General features: G+C 41.3%; 1 protein-coding gene across 1 annotated transcript in view; it reads left to right on the top strand.

Annotated features, from left to right (window-relative positions):
* The first annotated feature begins 4,255 nt into the window (after positions 1–4,255).
* Positions 4,256–20,132, top strand: part of LOC146616262 (sodium channel protein type 2 subunit alpha-like) — a 50,154-nt gene continuing 34,277 nt past the window's right edge. The window contains exons 1-6 of the mRNA XM_085374294.1: positions 4,256–4,267; positions 9,377–9,631; positions 17,401–17,519; positions 17,980–18,069; positions 18,149–18,277; positions 18,501–18,580. Of these exons, the coding sequence (XP_085230420.1) occupies positions 4,256–4,267; positions 9,377–9,631; positions 17,401–17,519; positions 17,980–18,069; positions 18,149–18,277; positions 18,501–18,580 (685 nt within the window). The remainder of the gene's footprint in view (positions 4,268–9,376; positions 9,632–17,400; positions 17,520–17,979; positions 18,070–18,148; positions 18,278–18,500; positions 18,581–20,132) is intronic.

The raw sequence follows: 20,132 nt of genomic DNA, 5'->3' as shown, positions 1-20,132 counted from the left end.
TTTATTCATAACACACAAAAGACCCAGGAAAACCAAGTTAACGATAAAAACGATAACAAAATAACGCTGAAAACCCATAAAAACCCTGAAAACCATACATTTCACACCTGAGCCTCAACTCTCGCGGCCCGGTACCAAACGGCTCACGGACCGGTACCGGTCCGAAGCCCGGGGACCGCTGTCCTAAAGGATGCAAGCTGTACAGAGTACTGCACATGTGACTTTGTGAACATAACTCATTAAAAATAATTCGGACAGTTTTTTAACCTGAATATTTGTATCAAACTCAGTAAAAAAAAATGCTATAAAAAAAAAATCAGTGTGTGATTCTTACTCTGAATCTGAATAAGTACGCGGGACCACTGCGTGCAGTAAGACCATCTCTTTTACTTCCTGTATTACCATTCCCCCGGCATGCATTGCCAGTGCGTAACATGTAATTACACAATCAAACAATGAACACATACTGCCCATACAACAAATGTACCAGAGACAATTATGAATACACCACATCTCCCCTTTTAAACAAAAACAGAATATTACTTTTCTCAGGACAGAACTTCCAACCAGACTACCTCTTGATTCTTTTTTTTTTTTTTTCTCTTTTTCAAAGCCATACAAGAACATCTGGCAAACAATCTGCATTACATTTTTAACCTTTTCTTTTTCTTTTCTTTTTTTGACAACTCTCTTTAGATTTATTTTACTGTGCTCTACAAAACCATTATAACACAGTTATATAACAACCTTTTTTTTTTTTTTTTTCTCTTACAGATCTAACTTTTTAGGTTTGACTATTGGCCTCCCTGACTTGGTTCTGACCACATCAGTGTTAACAGGTGTAGCAGGGATCACACTGGGTGTTTGAGGCTTCTGCAACACAGGCACATTAGCAGGTTCATGCACAGGTGAACTTAAAGGAATCAAATACACACGATTACGCCTCACAGTCCCTTGTGGTAACTCCACTGTTTATGATCGGGGTGTAGAGTGATTTTGGATAAGAGTGCCTGTAGTTTTGACATCAGTCGCCCAAACTTGCTCTCCTGGGGACAGGCTGCATAAAGGTTTTGCGCGGTGGCGCCTGTTGAAGTTTGCCATCTCCATCATCCTCTTCTCCCTTTCCTTTTGAGTGAGCAGTGCGTTGTCCGGCAGTGTAGGCTCCAGCTGCGATGGAAGCATCGGCCGTGTGGTTCGCAGACGTCTGCCCATTAAAAGCTCTGCAGGGCTGTATCCGGACTGCAGTGGTGTAGCTCTATAGGCAAGAAGAGCTAGATAAGGATCAGCTGCTTTTTTCAGAAGATTTTTTACAGTCTGCACAGCACGTTCTGCTTCTCCATTACTTTGCGGAAACTTGGGACTGCTTGTGATGTGTTTAAAGCCGTATGCTGCTGCAAAGTCTGTAAAGATTTGACCTGAATACTGTGGCCCATTATCAGACATGAGGACCTCTGGGATGCCATGACGGGCAAAGAAAGATTTCAGGTGAGTAATGACGTCGTTTGATTTTGTCCTGTTTAACAAAGCAATCTCAACAAATCTAGAGTGATAGTCAACAGCGATAAGGTAAGTTTTCCCTCCCAGCTCGAAAAGATCTGTGCCCACTCTCTGCCATGGGCGGGCAGGGTATTCTGTTGGCATGAGTGGCTCACTGTTATTGTGTCTTTCTTGAATACACGTTTTGCCCTTGAGCACAATCTCAGAGATTTGTTGACTCAGCCCGGGCCACCACACTGTTTGGTGTGCACGAGCTTTACATTTTACAACACCTTGGTGTCCTTCGTGTAGTTTTTCCAGCACCTCGTTTCTCATTGCTGAAGGAATGATAAGCCGTGTGTCTTTTAACAAAAGGCCGTCTTCAACAGTGAGCGTGGCTCGGTCAGGCCAGTAATTTCGCAGTAAAGGCTCTTGTTTTGCATGTTCTGGCCAGCCTTCGGTGCACATGTCCATGACGCGAGCACACACACTGTCGCTTTTCAGTTGTTCCTTCAGTGTTTGCATATATGATGAACTGACAGGCATGTTTGCTACAATACTGTCCACATATATGTCTGTGCTTTCCATTAGCTCTTTGTCTGACAGGTTCATTGGTTTTTTTCTGAGGTGAGCGGGACAAAGTATCTGCTGTCCAGAGCGATTTCCCTGGGGCGTACTGCACAGTGTACGAGTAACGCATGAGTCTCATTCTGAATCGCTGGATCCTGGGTGGCAAGAGATCCAGAGCTTGTCCTCCCAGTAAGGAAACGAGAGGTTTGTGGTCCGTTTCAAGACAAAAATGTTTACCAATCAGGAAATCACGAAAACACTCACACGCCCATGTTGATGCCAGTGCCTCTTTTTCCACTTGTGCGTATCGTGGTTCAGTAGGAGAAAGGGACCTCGATGCATACGCTACTGGTCGCCATCCTTCTTCCCACAGCTGCAAAAGAACACCTCCGAGACCATAGGATGAAGCATCTGCTGATACTTTATTGTCTCTGTTGGGGTCATACATTGCGAGCACTGGGGGTGAGGTCAGGGCATCTCGTAATGTTTTGAAAGCTCTCGCTTGGTCAGTTCCCCAATACCATGCGTTCTTTTTGGAAAGAAGATCTCGCAGGGCTTTGTCTTTTTCAGCTAAATGGGGGATGAACTTGTCCACTTGATTCACCATGCCCAGAAAACTGTGCAACTCTGACACATTAGTTGGCTCTGTCATTTCTGTAATTGCCTCCGTTTTCTTCGGGTCAGGACTGATACCTGTATCCGCTATGATGTGACCCAAGAAAGCAACCTTGCTCTGGGAGAGCTCGCATTTTTCAACATTCAGCGTTATGCCTGCTTTTTCCAGTCTTTGCAGTGTAGCATGGCGACGGGAATCATGCTCCTGATGGTTACGTCCCCACACCAACACATCGTTAATGTGACACACCACTCCTTCGAGACCCTCGATGACCTCCGCCATCATGCGCTGAAAGTGTTCGGGCGCTGAGTTGATCCCAAACGGTAGGCGGTTAAAGTGGAACCGCCCAAAGGGTGTGATGAAGGTGGTGAGTTTGGCAGACTCATCGGACAGGGGAATCTGCCAGAAGCCCATGTTGGCATCCAGTTTGCTAAACACTTTGGCTCCTGCGAGCATTCCTAGACTTTGTTCAACCGATGGCAGCACATATTTTTCACTGCACACATACTCATTTAGTCCGGTAAAGTCTAGGCAAAGTCTTAGCCTAGGGCTGTTTTTCTTTGGAACAACAACCATGCCGGCACACCAATCCGTTGGTTCCTCAACTCGGGTAATGACACCAAGCTCTTCCATTCATTGGAGTTCCTCCTTTACCCTTCCCATTAGAGGCAGAGGAAGCCTTCGCGGAGTTTTGAGTGAGTACGGCACAGCATTCGGTTTGAGTTTAATGTGATAGGCCCGCTGCACTTTCCCTAGACCATTGCAAAGTTTAGGGTAAGTAGTCTTCAGAGTGTGCATTGAAACCGCGTCAACTCACACCAGCAGGCCAAGAGCTGTAATGGCGGGCAGGCCTAGCAGTGGAGTGCTCAGGTTTCTTACAACATAGACCTTCTCTGTTGTCTGTTTCGCTCCGTAGTTGAGCTGTAGCTTTGTAAAACCTGCAACGTCCAGTGGTGTTTTTCCAGGGCCTAACAAAGGTTTTTCTGGCTGCTGGAGAACTGGTCTGTGTTCGTTAGCAAAAATCTTTGATAAGTCCGAGTCAGCAATTACAGTCACATCTGCTCCAGTATCCAATTTGAAAGTGATTTTTGCATCTTTCACTTGTATGATGGCTGTCCACGCCTGGCCGTCACTTGAAACTGAGCCTAGGAAGAAACCTTGCTCCTCTTCCTCCTCAATACTTAGCACTGTCTTGCTTTGTCTGCAGAGTCGCTGGTAGTGACCTTTTTTTCCACATAAATGACATTTTGCATCATTTGCTGGGCACTCAGGTTTCGGATGTGGAGAGCCTCCGCACTTGTAGCATTTATTACTTTGTCTCTTGCTATATTGCTGTTGTGTTTTGACAGTTTTATTTTTGAACATGTTGAACTTTGTTTTGTCGTGCTTTTGTATCACTCTGTCAACTGTTTTTGCATTTACATGCATTACATTTGTTTCACTTCTCAAAGCTGACGGTTGCTTTTTGATTTCTTCTGACTGCCTGGCCATTTTTATAGCTTTATCCAAGTCCAAGTCTTTTTCCATCTGCATGCGCTCAGACAGCCTCGTGTCGGCCAAGCCCACTACTATTCTGTCTCTTATCAGTTCATCATGGAGCGGTCCGTAGTTACAGTGCTCTGCTAATGCATGCAAAGCAGTCACGAATGCATCAACAGTCTCATTCGGCTCTTGTTTGCGCATATTAAAACATGCGCGCTCATAAACAACATTTTTCCTGACAATGAAAAAGTTGTGGAAGCTATCTCTCACTTTAGCATAGTCCCGTTGGTCTACATCACTTAACTTTAGTCCTCTCAGGACGTCATCCGCTTCGTCTCCCATACAATATATGAGAGTGTTCACTTGGTTTTCCTCCGAGCTCGCAGACAGATTACTTGCCTGACGGAATCTCTCGAAGCGACGGACCCATCTTGTCCATTCGTGTGGTTTGGAAAAATCAAAGGGCTCCGGTGGTTGGATGCTAAACGTAGCATTGGGAGTGCTAGCCGCGGTGCTAACTCCTGCCCTCGGACGATCGTCTACGTCGTCATTCGGCATTTTGTTTCCACCTTCCCCTTCTCCTCACACTCAGCAGATGTATGGAGTCTTACAAGTCACACAGCACTTCTGACACCATGTGTGATTCTTACTCTGAATCTGAATAAGTACGCGGGACCACTGTGTGCGGTAAGACCATCTCTTTTACTTCCTGTATTACCATTCCCCCGGCATGCATTGCCAGTGCGTAACACGTAATTACACAATCAAACAATGAACACATACTGCCCATACAACAAATGTACCAGAGACAATTATGAATACACCACAATCAGATGAAAAATGTAACATTTTAACTTAAGCTGACAAGCGGAAGTAGTTGGTTTCAGTACATAAGTATCGGGCTTTGCTATTTAATCCATAGCTATTGACTAATGAGGGGTTACTGAAGGTTTTTAAAAGTTGGCGTTAATGTCCTTCCACATGTGGAAAGCGACAGAAAACATGCTGCTGTTTGCACATATTTAATAATCAGCTCTGCACAGGAGCAGAAGCAGAGTCCAGCCTGTTGCTCTTACAGTATAATACTCATAATAAAAGTACAGTAACCGTGGTTAGTCACTAAGCAGCCCGGTGCGTTTCTCTTGATTTCTTTAGTCATGGTAAATTCATTCACCTGCAGGGGTTAGCTAAACAAACTTTACAAAACAAGTTTCTCCGAAAGCCGAGTGCTCATTTTAGCTAGCTAAGGACCTAAATTATGGATTATCTTAAAAAACACATTTAATTTACCAAAAATATTGCGGTGGGGCCTCAGGTCCTCCTGTCCGGTAGTCCAATTTACTGAAGAACACCTCAGGCTGTCACTTTGAAATAGTCGGTAATGTAAACGCTGGACCTCTCAGCATCTGCCATTCCCGAACAGACACGTGCAAGTTTGTCCGTGACCGCAGCCGCGTCGTCAGTGTTTTCTCCAGTCATTGGTCAGCATTATAATATATGCAAATACATGCGGGTCGGAATCCCCGCCCTCCCAGCGCGCCCCCGGACGCCAAAACAGTGCCAGCAGAGTGAAACTGAAAAATGGTTTGAAACCGAAAAATGGATTGAAACTGAAAAAAAAAATTGTAAGCGAAAACAAAAAAAATTACAGTTTCAATTAATTGTTTTTCACTATCAATTTTTTTTTCCGGTTTCAATACAACATTTTTCAGTACATTTATTTCAGTTACAATATTTTTTTTCAGTTTCAATATTTTTTTCGGTTTCGTTTCAAGTTGGCATCGTTCTGATTCCATAGAAGAGCAAAGACGTGGAGCCGTTACCGACATGGTGAGCTGAGCTCAGAGTGAATGAAAACATGATCCATAACAGCTGCGCTGTTCCTGTAATCACCACTAAAACCTTTACTGGGAAAATGTTAGCGGGAGTTATTCATCAAAGCACCTCATCAAGAAACGCTGAGACGAAGAAAAGCAAATTTTGTTGATGCTCCATCCACTGCCCTTTGTTTTTTACACAGCGAAAAATCTCCAGTAAGCCTCAAGATGTCGTATTAAAATATGCAGATGAACAAACAGGGGGGAGTCTAAAGGCATATTAATTTCAAAGCTTTCTTAACATTTTTCAGATTGAAAGTGAAATATATAATATATTTTTAATGTATGAAATTTTATTAAATGGCATTAATATTTTAAAATATAAAAAAGAGGTTTATTAGGCTGGACACTGAATTATCATTAATATTAATTAATGTGTAAAACATCATAATGTCTGTTTTCAGCAACACAAAAAAAATTGCCTCCTATTAAGAGACAACAGAGAAAAGGTCAATTGTTTATGCCTTAGTTTAGATTATTTTATTTGACTTTGACCTTTGACTGTACTTGATATTATTTATAGATTTTTGCCTTTTTCTGTTTTCTTTAAAAAATGTGATATGGGATGTACATTCAATCAAAGGGTTTAGTTTTTGCTTTTATTGTTGTTTTTTGACATATGTTGCATGCAGTTGAAATCTATCACAAACCACCTCTTATCTCATCTAAGTACAAAAACACACTTTGAGGTCATACAAAATTAAATATTAAAGATTGGTTACTGATAAACTAAAGAAGTGATACTGAAGCTTTGAAGTGGCTCATATCTTAAGCTGTGCATAATGAGCTGTACGCTGACAGAATGATGCATTCCTGTTTAGAGGTTACTCACTGCAGGCTGAGCTACAGGAAATCAAAGTTTATTTTATGTTTGCAGAAAATCATGTTTCTGCTTTTTAATTCCCTTTATACAGTATTGGTTTATTTATATAATACAGCAGCTGGATCTTTAGCTAGCAACTCACCATGCGACAAAATGCAACCAAACAGTTTGTCTACTTACTGATGTTTGTTAAGCTGATAGAAATGCTGAATTACCTGCCAGTTAAAAAGAAACATCACTCACTTCATGCTTCCACCTCTTCTGTAGAGTTAGCTAGATGCTGAAGTAGTGTAAACACAACTTACAGTCACCTGCACTTTCTTAAACGCTATAAATGATGCTCTTGAACCTAAAGTAACAAGTCCATTTTGAAAATGTAGTAGAAAGTACAGATATTTGTTTATAAAGGTAGGGAGTAAAATTAAAGAGTTATCAGAAAAATAAATACTCCAGTAATGTACAGATAAAAAAAAGTGTTTCTACTTCGTTATTTCTGCCCTCTGACAACAAAACACCACTTTCTACAGTACAATATTATTTATTCAAATACTGTTCGTGAGCGTATTGGATTACGGTGTGGTCAAACACTACCTGTTTATGCCCTGTCCTTATCTTCAACATCATGCTGCTCTGTTGTATCGTAATTGCTCCTTGGGGATAAATAAAGTCTTTCTGATTCTGACTACTTTTACAACATCAACAACAACAACAAAAAAAACCCTGTAGAATGAAGGAGGGCATCACATAAAAGCTTCCAGTTCATCAAATCTGACTGAGCAGTCCTTACCTTTAAAAACAATCACTTTTCTTCCTTGGTAAATGGTCTGCATTTGGATAGCGCTTTTCTAGTCCCTAAGGACCCCAAAGCGCTTCACACTACATTCAGTCATTCACCCATTCACACACTGGCGATGGCAAGCTACATTGTAGCCACAGCTGCCCTGGGGCACACTGACAGAGGGGAGGCTGCCGGACACTGGCGCCACCGGGCCCTCTGACCACCACCAGTAGGCAAACATGGGGTTAGTATCTTGCCCAAGGATATTTGGCATGCAGCCAGGAGGCAGCCTGGGATCGAACCACCGACCTTCTGATTAGTGGCTGACCTGCTCTGCCACCTGAGCTACAGCCACCCATCCTTGCCTGTTCTGTATTATATGTTTCTTAATCTCTGGTGAAGTTATAGCACATTTTCTAAAAAAGTAACTTTTAGCTGCCCCCTTATTAATAGAGGGTCATCCCCTATATATGATGTGTTAGATTTTTACACCAGATGTAAACTGCTACACAATAGAGCTACTATCTGACTTTCTCCCAAGGAAATAAAGCAGCTGTACCTTTAGCTTACAGACAGATTGTGCAACACACTGAACAGAAACAGTGTGTGCGTTTTTTGATATTTGTTGAGCTGTTTGAAATTTGCTTCCGTGTTTAATTGCCACTTAAAAAAACATTACTCCCTTTTATCCTCTTGTGTGACCCTAGAGAGATGCGTAAGTGCAATGACCACAAGCTACTCAGATCAGTACCAAAACGCTGTTCTGGATCATTCCAGCCCACTTTAACCCCTGAATGTACTTCTATAAATGATGCATAAATTATGTGTGTGTGTGTGGGGGGGGGGTTGTTTGTTGGTTTTTTTCCCTTTTTCTTTTCTTCATTGAGATAACAACTGGTGATGGATACACTAGAGGCTGTCTTTTATACGTTGTGGCTTCCTCCATTTAGGTTCAAATTAGTGTGATGCTTGAAAGTGTCCAGTGAAGCGCAATTACTCCCAGCAAATGTCTTAAACCTAAAGTACAAAGTAACAAAGTATTTGTATTTCATTATTACCCATTTCTGCTCTTGGAGAAAGAGAGTACATTCAAACTCGAAGCTTTTTTTTGGTTGCCTTTCGTTTCACACACACATTAAACCACAAAGGTAAAACTGAGTAACGAGGACAATTGATAGACCATTGAGTTTGTGACAATTGCGATTGCATTTGTATCATGCTAAAGCCAGAGAGAGGAACCCAGACAGATAGTAAGCAATCTGTGGGGCTTTTTAGTTCAGCTCAATTGAACCTCAACTTCAGTTCAATTACATTTTATTTATATAGCACCAAATCACAACCCCAGCATTCATATTTAATAGTGCATAGGTATTTCTAACACATCGTACCAGTCAGACCTATTAGTAGATCTAATTTTACCACAGCTGAAAGGAACTTGACAGGTGCATGACAGCTCATAATACCCCCAGTTTTCCTCCAATCAAAGAAGAGAAACAAACCTACCTTCCTCTATTCTACATTAAAACAATTGGTCAGTAAAAATCTGTTGAATTGCAAGTGATTAGTGAGAGGCAAGCCATAACATAACAAGTTTTCATTTGCATCTTTTAGCCAAATAATGGATGTAAAGACAATATAACTCTGCTGTTTATGCTGTTCTGTTTATCATATATTTTCTAACCCTACAGACTTTTTTCTTGTTGGAAGCTAGCTGTTCATTCTGAAGGTGTAGCAAGATGCAAAATGTGGCACAGTTGTTTATGCCACCAAGTCCAGACAGCTTCCGTCCCTTTAGTCGCGAGTCCCTTAAAGCCATCGAAAAACGGATTGCTGAAGAGAATGCCAAGAAACCCAAACAAAAGAAGGAAGAATGCAAAAATAAAATTAAGCTTACACCCAGCCGTGACCTAAAGGAAGGCAAATCACTCCCCCTTGTATATGGGGACATTCCAGATGGCCTGGTGTCGATACCACTGGAGGACCTGGATCCCTACTACAATAATCAGAAGGTAGGTTTGTTTGAATTTAACCTTGAGCACTAAGCTCAAAGTTTAGATCACTGCTCTGAACACAAGAGAATCAGGATTGGATTGTGCCTCATAAGGAAGAAGGCTATTGTGACAAAGAAAACATTTTTCCATTTAGATTAAGTCATCATTTGTGACACTGCATGCAGGTATTATTATGGTACTTTTGGCTTTAAAATGTAAAAATGATTTTAATGACATTTGTCATCAATATATAAAGGTGCTTATTAATTATTGCTGACATTTAGTAAGCAAGATATAACTACTCTTATATCTTAGTCAGCTGGCAGTAGTGTGCAAAAGTCTTGAACCACACTTGATTACCACTGCAAAGGAGGTAATGTTTTTGATATGTGCATGTGTCATTCTGTCTGTAAACACTTTTGATCTGACTCTGTTTTAATATTGATCTGAAGGTTAAAATAAAAATACTGCTTTAAAGAGCTATTTAAAATTCAAAACTACATTTCTTGCTGGCACTGATTGTATTGACAAAATATAGGTATACAGGGAATGATACTGTCATGGTCCTGGGTCATTTTGACCCAGTGTTCTTAGTTTTCCTGTGGTATTGTATTTTGTTCCTTATGTTCATTGGATTGTTTGGTTTGGTATTTGGATTCCCCCTGTGTCCATGCTTTTATTGTGGTGTTTGTTATGGTACCGTGTTCCCGTCCTTTGTGTTCTGTGTTCTCCTCATCCCCTTGTGTATTCATCCTTGTTCTCTGCCTCTCTCTCTCTCTGCCTCTTTCTCTGTGTACTGTGTTGTGTTTAAGGTCCACATCTTGGTGTCAGTATTTTCAGTTTCGTGTCCTCCCCGCTCGGTCATGAGTAATTGTCCTCAGCTGTGTTCCCCGTGTGTTCCCACTTCCCTCATTACCTTCTGTGTATTTATGTCAGAGTATCCCTTTGTTCCGTGTTGCGTTGTCCCTCTAGGTCAGGGGTGTCAAACTCAAATACACAGTGGGCCAAAATTCAAAACTGGAACAAAGTCGCGGGCTAACATTAATATTTATTGGAAAAAAAAAAATCTTCCTCTAGATGTAAGAATGAATCTTTTCTTATGGACTCAAACACGTTTTGCTGAAAAACTGAATATGGAACAAGCAAAGCTTAATACTAAACAATATATATATTAACTGTATAATACCAGTAGGCCAGCTCTAATAGTAATTTGGTATGGCTTCGCGGGCCAAATGTAATTAGGGACAGAGTTTGACACCTATGCTCTAGGTTGTGTGCGTTCCCCTGTGACTTCCCAGCGCCTCAGCTTTAGTTTCTCCCAGTATAGTTTTGTATCACTTCTTATGTTCCTATTAATAAAGACCTGCCTTCTGAGTTTATCCCGCGTGTCTTGAGCCGTGCATTTGGGTCCTCTCTTGCCTTCACATAGCCGCCGCATGACAGATACATGGTAATATCACATTACTTTGACCTTATTTGACCTCTAATTAGAGGTCAGATGTTTGAACTTTCATAAAATGTTTATATTAGCAAAATTTAGGAAAGGACACTAGTATATGGGGATTCTAAATTTCACATTACTCCATACTTTATGTGACCTCTGATCTCACTTTTATGTTTTCATCATTTTACATCATGTGATATAGAATGTATTATATTTATAAAGAAAGTATTGTCAGCGAAAGAAAATTAGTCTACATAGATTAAAAAAGAATAGAAAATAAGTATGCTTTACATTATGCCAAGTATATTAAAATGTGTTTCAACAGGGCAAATAACAAATGGCTGCACTATGTACTTGCTTTTACCACACTAAAAACATCTTAAAATACATTTAAAAAGAAGAAAGAAAATAAAATGAAGATGTACAAACATAATGCGGTTTCCTTAATAGTAAATAACTGCACAGAGCTGCCTTAGTGGAGGTTTGGACTTTTTGCTTTCAAGGAATCAGACTTTCTTGTCACTTGTAATTCTTGCAAGTGGTGTTGAGCAATAGTTCTCAAGGCTTCCTGAAAAATTTTCTTTGGTCATTGGCTGGTTTTACACTCATTTTCAAAAAAATCCAAACCTATATGGCCATGTATGAAAAACAGATTGCCCCCTAAACTTAATAACTGATGACAAAATTACCCCAAGAGCGCATCGATCATTCATGAAAGAGGTCACAAAAGACCCCAGAATACATCCAAAGAACCGCAAGTCTTATTTTCCCCACTTAAGGTCAATGTTTATGACTCCACCATAAGAATAGAAAAAGAATAAAACAGAATAGCTCTTTATTGTCATTGTACATGTACAATGAATTTATGGGTGTTCCAAGCAAACTGTGCAAAAATTCAATATAAATAGTAAGGTGAGGAATAAATAACAAACAGGAGAGATACACACAATCAAGAGGAAAATATACAAACTAGAGGAATATATGCAGGGGTGTCTTCAAAATGCCTTGGAAATAGTGACAAGGTTTGAGTATAAAGTCCATGTGTAGGTGCCTTGAGTGATGGAGAGTTACTCAGACCGTGGCTCAGATTGCTTTCTTTTCATCATCACCCTTCATCTCCGTTTGTCACGTCACATCTGCCCTTAACAAATAGGAAAAAATCCAGCCAGAATAAATCCTGACACAGGACCTGAGCAAAGCATCTGGTTGTTGACTTCATAAACAGCCATCTGTAAAACATGGTGAAGTCTCTGTCAGAGCTACATTTCAGCCAGTGGTGGTGGAGATCTTGTCAAATTTAATGTAATTATGAACACAGAAATGTGCTGACAGATTTTCTTATACCTTCCTATACCATCTGGAAAGCGCATGACTAGTAATCATTCACATTTTTCTGCATGACAATGATCCCAAACACACTAACAATGAAGTAAAAGCATACCCAGATTGGAAAACACACAGTGAAATACTATCAGGTCTCCTAGGAGCCCAAAGCTTAAGATTACTGAAGCAGTTTGGGATCATCTTGACAGAACAGAAGAAAAAGCAGCCAACATCCAAAGAAGAGCATTGGAAGCTCCCTCAAGAACTATGTCTGAAGACTACTTAAAGCAATTCCAATGAAAGCTTGCCTAAGACATTTCAAGCTGTAAAATAAAGGTGGTCATACCAAATATTGACAAACTCTGCACAAACTCTGTTTTTGCCTTATATATTGTATTTCTATATATGTTTGCAGATGTCTCAATAAATCTCTCAATATTTAAAAATTTTAAATATAAAAAGTGGCTCAACACTTTTGCAAGTATTATATGTTATATAGATGTAAATTATAATGATACAATGCAAGGCAGCGAAAGAGTATCCATATGTATTGTCATGATATGAGTGAACAGTTGTTGTTTAAGGTGCAGTTCATGTGGAAGCCACCGGAGGGTGGTGTGGAGATAATAAAAAAGTGATGGCTAAAACCTAAGACGGTGTCATGTCTGCTCCCTGAAGTAATATCGTAACATGGTGTCAGAAGTGAACTGATAAGGCTATAGAAGAGTGTCGCACACATGGAAGGGCTTAAGCCGCCAGCTGGACTTGATTTGCTGCAAGGGAACCTCTCGGAAAATTGGAGACGGTTTCGGCAACGGTTCGAGCTGTATCTCGCGGCTACAGGAGGTGCTAGCAAGCCACCCAAGGTACAGTCTTCACTATTTCTTCACGTTGCTGGAGAGGAAGCGGTTGAAGTGTATAATACCTTCACGTTTGCGGAAAATGGTGATGAGCATACGCTGACAAAAATAATGGAGAAATTTGAGGAATACTGTAGCCCAAAGAAGAACATAACCTATGAAAGGTACAAGTTTTTCACGTGTGTGCAAGGGGATATGCCAATTAGCCAGTACATCACGGAGCTAAAGCTAAGGGCCAAGTCATGTGAATTTGGACAACTGCAAGAATCCCTCATCAGAGATCGGGTAGTGTGTGGAATTACATCGGATGCAATGAGAGAAAGGCTGTTAAGAGAAGATGATATTACTCTCGAAAAAGTAGTTCAGCTTTGCATTGCAGCTGAGACCACAAAAGCTCAAATCAAGCAAATGCATGAGGAGGATCAAAATGCTCAAGTCTCTGCACATGAAAGTAAAGACGTAGATGCAGTGAGACATAAGCAGACATGCAAAAAAGACAGACAAAGTAAGATGAAACTGAACGACAAAGACCAAGCAAGCACGTTTAATTGCAAACGATGTGGAACTAAGCATGCATTACGCCAATGCCCTGCTTATGGCAAACAGTGCAAGAACTGCGGGAAAATGAATCACTTTGCCAGAATGTGTAGATCGAGAAAAGTGCACACTGTCGCCGATGAAGCTACGGATCAGCAGGCAAGTCTGTTCATTGGAGCTGTAAATGCAAAAACACAGACACGAACAGATGAATGGACTGTAGAAATAAAAGTTGGCCACAAACCTGTGAAATTCAAACTTGATACTGGTGCACAAGCCAATGTGGTTCCCTACAGTCTACTACGAAGAATAGGAAATAAGCAAATGCTTAGACCCACAAATGTCAGGTTGTCAACATACACCGGAGACAAAATAGCAGTTAAAGGAAAGTGCACTTGGGCAGTGAAATACAAAAAGAAAAGTTTTGCTTTGGAGTTCATTGTCGTAAAATCAGAAACCAAGCCAATTCTGGGAATTCAAACATGTGAAGAAATGGGACTCATCAAGAGAGTGATGGCACTGAATAAAAGTGATGAAATGGACATCTTCAAAGAATTTGCTGATGTGTTTGAGGGGATAGGTTGCCTTGAGGGAGAACACACCATTCAAACTAATGATAGTGTGGCACCAAAAGTTCATCCACCGAGAAAAATCCCCGTCACTTTGAGAGAAAAACTCAAAGTAGAACTGGACAGAATGGAAAAAATGGAGGTGATTACAAAAATTGAAGAGCCTACCCAGTGGGTAAATCCAATCGTCGTTGTGGAAAAGGCTACTGGACGACTGAGAGTCTGCCTAGATCCACGTGATCTCAATACAGCAGTCATGAGAGAGCACTACCAGTTGCCAACAGTTGAAGAGATAACGAGCCGACTGGCAAAGGCCAAATACTTCACTGTGCTGGACGCAAGCTCAGGATTTTGGCAACTTAAATTGGATGAAGCCAGCTCTCGTCTCTGTACATTCAACACACCTTTTGGTCGTTACAGATTCCTTCGCCTGCCTTTTGGAATTAATTCAGCTCCAGAAGTATTCCACAGGACGGTGAGGCAGCTGTTTGAGGGGATTGATGGCGTCGAGACATACATAGACGACCTTTTGATCTGGGGAGAGACTAAAGTACAGCATGACGACAGACTGAGGCAAGTGCTGGAGAGAGCAAGAGCAAAAAATTTTAAGCTGAACAAAGACAAATGCAAGGTAGGCCTGGAGGAAATTAAATACCTTGGCCACATCTTCTCGGCAGATGGTTTGAAACCAGATCAGAGCAAGATAGAGGCAGTAAAGAAAATGCCTACACCAGAGTGCAAAAAAGATGTGGAGCGATTTCTGGGTATGGTGACATACCTAGCAAAGTTCATTCCAAACATGTCACAACACACAGCGCCATTACGCGGCCTTACCAGAGATGATGCTGCATGGCAGTGGGAAGGTGAGCATCAGCACGCATTCAACAAATTGAAAACAATTCTTACTGAAGCTCCTGTGCTCAGATACTATGATGTACAGCTTCCAGTAACACTATCTGTCGATGCTTCTAAAAGTGGACTCGGTGCTGTCTTACTACAAGATGGCAAGCCAGTTGCTTATGCATCACGCTCATTAACAGAGACTGAACAGCGTTATGCACAAATAGAAAAGGAGATGTTGGCAATTGTGTTTGGTGCAGAGCGTTTCCATCAGTATGTGTATGGCAGAGAAGTGAACGTGGAGTCAGATCACAAACCACTAGAAGTGATAATGAAAAAGCCGTTGAGCAGTGCTCCAGCAAGAATACAGAGACTCCTAATGAGACTGCAAAAATATCAGGTACAAGTACAGTACAAGCCAGGAAGTGAAATGTACATCGCAGACACATTATCCAGAGCATATTTGCCAGTGACCAGCTCATCTGATAATGAGATAGAAGACCAGGTGCACATGGTAATTTCCAACTTACCTGTGACAAGTGCAAAACTAAAGGAATTCAGAAAGGAAACAAGGAATGATATGACACTGACTAAACTTACAGAGACAGTTCTGGATGGATGGCCAGAAACAAGAAACCAAGCTGCAACAGAAATCCAAGCGTATTGGAATTACAGGGAACAAATTTCAGTAGTGGATGGAGTTCTGTTCAAAGGAGAGCAGCTTATTGTTCCTGCAGCACTGAGAGCAGAAATGCTAAAGCGCATTCATGAGGGTCACTTGGGTATTGAAAGCTGCCGACGCAGAGCGAGAGAAGTACTCTTTTGGCCTGGAATGTCACAGAGCATCACAGAGATGGTGAACTGCTGTGATGTGTGCAGTACTCACCAGAAACGACAGAACAAAGAACCACTACATCCACATAGTGTTCCTGAAAGACCTTGGCAGAAGATAGGTGTGGACCTATTTACTTTTGACCAGCAGGAATATCTCCTCTTAGTGGATTACTATTCCAAGTTCATTGAGGTTGAGTGGCTGAAGTCAGACACAAGAAGTGCAACAGTTATCACTCATCTTAAGTCACAATTTGCCAGACACGGGATTCCTGAAACGGTGATTTCAGACAACGGACCACAGTTCAGCTCCCGTGAATTCCAAGACTTTGCAAAAGAGTGGGAGTTTTGTCACAACACTACGAGCCCCCACCATGCACAGTCAAACGGAATGGCAGAGAGAGGAGTACAAACAGTGAAACTCTTGTTAAAAAAGGCAAAAGCCGAGGGGAATGACCCGTATCTATCATTAATGAATCTGAGGAGTACACCGTTGGAGGACATTGGAGCGTCACCAGCCCAGCTGCTAATGGGTCGACGCATAAGAACAAGACTTCCAACAACATCGCAAAGATTGAAACCCCACATGGTCACTAAGACAGTGCAGCAGTTGTTAGAAACAAGACAACAGAAACAGAGAGAATACTTTAACCAAGGAACCAAAGCACTTAAACAACTGCAGGTTGGTGACACTGTCAGAATGTGGCAACAGGGTGTATGGAATCCAGCTCAGGTGACAGGTTTATCTGAACATCCAAGATCTTATGTTGTTCAGATGCCTGATGGACAGACATATAGAAGGAACAGAAAGTTTCTAAGGCAGTCAAGGGACAACCAAAACGTAACACAGCAAAATGAGTGTGATGAAACACAGGGACAAAGTGAGATGGACATGCAAAGTACAAATGTCACTCCCACAGAGTTTCCAAGTTCCCCACCCAAAACTGCGAGTGGACGTATTGTTTCCAAGCCCAGAAGGCTTATTGAGGAATAAAATGAACATTATGTTTTGAGCACATGCTGTGATTAAAAATAAAAAAAAAATAAAAAAAGTGTTCACTAGAGAGAAATGTGAGTATGCCAAGAGGCATTTTTTTTTCTCCCTTTCTTTTTTCCCTCTGGTCATGGGCCTTGAGTGGTGTTGTGAGTTACTTTGTTGTTTGCCCCTGTTGTTGAAAAAAAAAAAAAAAGGGGGATGTCATGATATGAGTGAACAGTTGTTGTTTAAGGTGCAGTTCATGTGGAAGCCACCGGAGGGTGGTGTGGAGATAATAAAAAAGTGATGGCTAAAACCTAAGACGGTGTCATGTCTGCTCCCTGAAGTAATATCGTAACATGTATAAGAGTATAAAGATGTATAAATGTCTGTCTTTTCTCTCCCAGACTTTCATTGTATTAAACAAAGGAAAGGTCATTTTTCGCTTCAATGCCAGTGCAGCCTTGTACCTCCTGAGTGCCTTCAACCCTCTACGAAGGCTATCAATTCAGATTCTAGTACACTCATATCCTTTTATTGGGATATGAATCTGATACGCATGAATAATGTTGATGCTGAGCTGTCTGCTGATGTAAGCCCAGGGTTTTGATGCATTCTCAATCATCCAGGAAAGTAAATCTCCAAAAGTTGATTCATGGCCATTGATCAGTGGTCTTTGATCAGTGGGTTTTGGTCAGCGGTTGATGATCAATGGTCATGAGAATTTGCATAATTAAGATTACTGACCTCCAAGCCCATTGTTCCTTCAGTCATTATGCAAATGTGCTGTTTATAAGATTGGGGAAAACTGTAGTCAGCTTGGATGAGTGACGAAATGTTTCTCCCACAAAACGCTACGTCCAGATGAACAGAATCAACTTTTGGAGATAAGCCCAGGGTTACATGTTCACATTGTTACTTTATTTATACGGGAAAAAAAATACTTTCACAACAAAATCTGTTACTTCCTTGACAACAGCCTGTAAATTGTTCAGCGTGGTGATCATGTGCACTATTCTCACTAACTGTGCATTTATGACACTGAGCGATCCCCCTGAGTGGGCAAAGAACGTGGAGTAAGTGTTCTACAAACATACATAACATACACACAGTGTAGATACTGTGAAGAGTAACTGGTGTTCCTTTTTCTAACAGGTACACATTTACAGCGATTTACACCTTTGAATCCCTCGTTAAAATTTTAGCTCGGGGGTTCTGTATAGGAAAGTTCACATTTCTAAGAGATCCCTGGAATTGGCTGGATTTCTCTGTCGTTGTCATGGCGTAAGTACAGGGCTTTTTCATTATTTTTGTAGTTTTTGTCACACATCTGGAATTGACTCGCCAAAGAAAAAAATAATCAGGCTTTTATAAACAGAGACATTGCTTGTTGGTGTTATTTTTTGGTACTGACTGTAGCTTCATTATTACTGTTTTTGCATGGTTCTATGTTACACCTACTGTCATCTCTGTAAATTTTCTAAAATAATTATAATTGTTCTTGCAGGTATGTACCCCTGGGCAATGTTTCAGTCCTTCGGACATTCAGAGTACTAAGAGCTTTCAAAGCAGTTTCTGTCATTCCAGGTAAGCAGTTACCATTTTTGTTTTGTTCTTTTATGTTTTAATAATTATATATAATAATTAATTGGATCCCTTTTGGTGCGTGGATATTTTCCTCTCGCTTAACTGTGGACCTTTCTGTGAGCTACACAAGAAGAGCTAATTTTGTTTGCACAGTTATTCTGTGAACTGTGCAATTTTGTTTGTCCATGGAGCAAAATGCAAAACCATGTACTGCTCTACCACTTGGATCTCTAACTAGTTTATAGTATAATTTAGCCTCCACCCACTTTTCATATGGTTAAAGAAGCCATACTATTCCATAAAGGGTGGTCTTATTAGTGTCTTATTGGTGAAGGCATGTCTTCCATTTTACTGTTTTCTGGCTTATAGACACATTCAGATTTCTTAGATAAATCAATCTCGAGTTAGAAAATACATGTTAATAAATGATAAGTTGGCTTACATGACTTAGGATGCATGTCATCTTATGACTGGTTCTATAGATGGCAATAAAAAAGACAAAGAGTGCTCTCATTCTAAGTCCATGAATGCTCAAATGAAATCAAAGGAGCTTGCAAAGAAAAGCGTCTGGACTTCTTTAAGTTGCTTGAAGACGTTTCACCTCTCATCCGAGAAGCTTCTTCAGTTCTAAGGTCAAATGGTGGAGAGTCCCAGATATAAACCTAGTGGGAGTTTCCCCCCACAGAGGGACAAAAGGACCCCCTGATGATCCTCTAATCGCCTGAGCCAAGGTGTGAAACTGGGTGTGGGTCCCAATCAGCCAGAGTTTCGGGTGAGCTCATTGTGAAACCTGGCCCCACCTTATCATGCGAATTCCTGAGGTCAGATGTCCCAGTGGGCATTAAGGCATCTGGGAAGGGATCTCAAAACTGGATTATAGATGGCAGAGAGTTGGTGTCTTAACAATGTGGTGTATGCTGTACAGTGCAGCGAGGAATGCCCAGACCTCTACATTGGAGAGACCAAACAGCCACTTCACAAGCGCATGGCACAACACAGAAGAGCCACCTCCACAGGACAAGACTCAGCAGTCCATCTGCATCTTAAGGATAAAGGACACTCTTTCGAGGATGCCAATGTTCACATTTTGGACAGAGAGGACAGATGGTTTGAAGGAGGAGTGAAAGAAGCCATTTATAATCCAGTTTTGAGATCCCTTCCCAGACGCCTTAACGCCCACTCACATCCTGGGCCATCTGACCTCAGGAATTCGCATGATAAGTTGGGGCCAGGTTTCACAATGAGCTCACCCGAAACTCTGGCTGATTGGGACCCACGCCCAGTTTCACACCTTGGCTCAGGCGATTAGAGGATCATCAGGGGGTCCTTTTGTCCCTCTGTGGGGGGTTACTCCCACTAGGTTTATATCTGGGACTCTCCACCATTTGACCTTAGAACTGAAGAAGCTTCTCGGATGAGAGGTGAAACGTCTTCAAGCAACTTAAAGAAGTCCAGACGCTTTTCTTTGCAAGCTCCTTTGACTACGATGACCTGGATGACTGAGAACCTTCACAGACCTATAGCTCAAATGAAATATGCTATAAATACAGCT

Source organism: Diplotaxodon limnothrissa, linkage group LG16, assembly GCF_057381915.1.
Source record: "Diplotaxodon limnothrissa isolate DT_005_m linkage group LG16, D_limnothrissa_male_GT1.1, whole genome shotgun sequence".
In the NCBI taxonomy this organism is placed as follows: domain Eukaryota; kingdom Metazoa; phylum Chordata; class Actinopteri; order Cichliformes; family Cichlidae; genus Diplotaxodon; species Diplotaxodon limnothrissa.
This window is presented reverse-complemented; position numbering and strand designations above follow the sequence as displayed.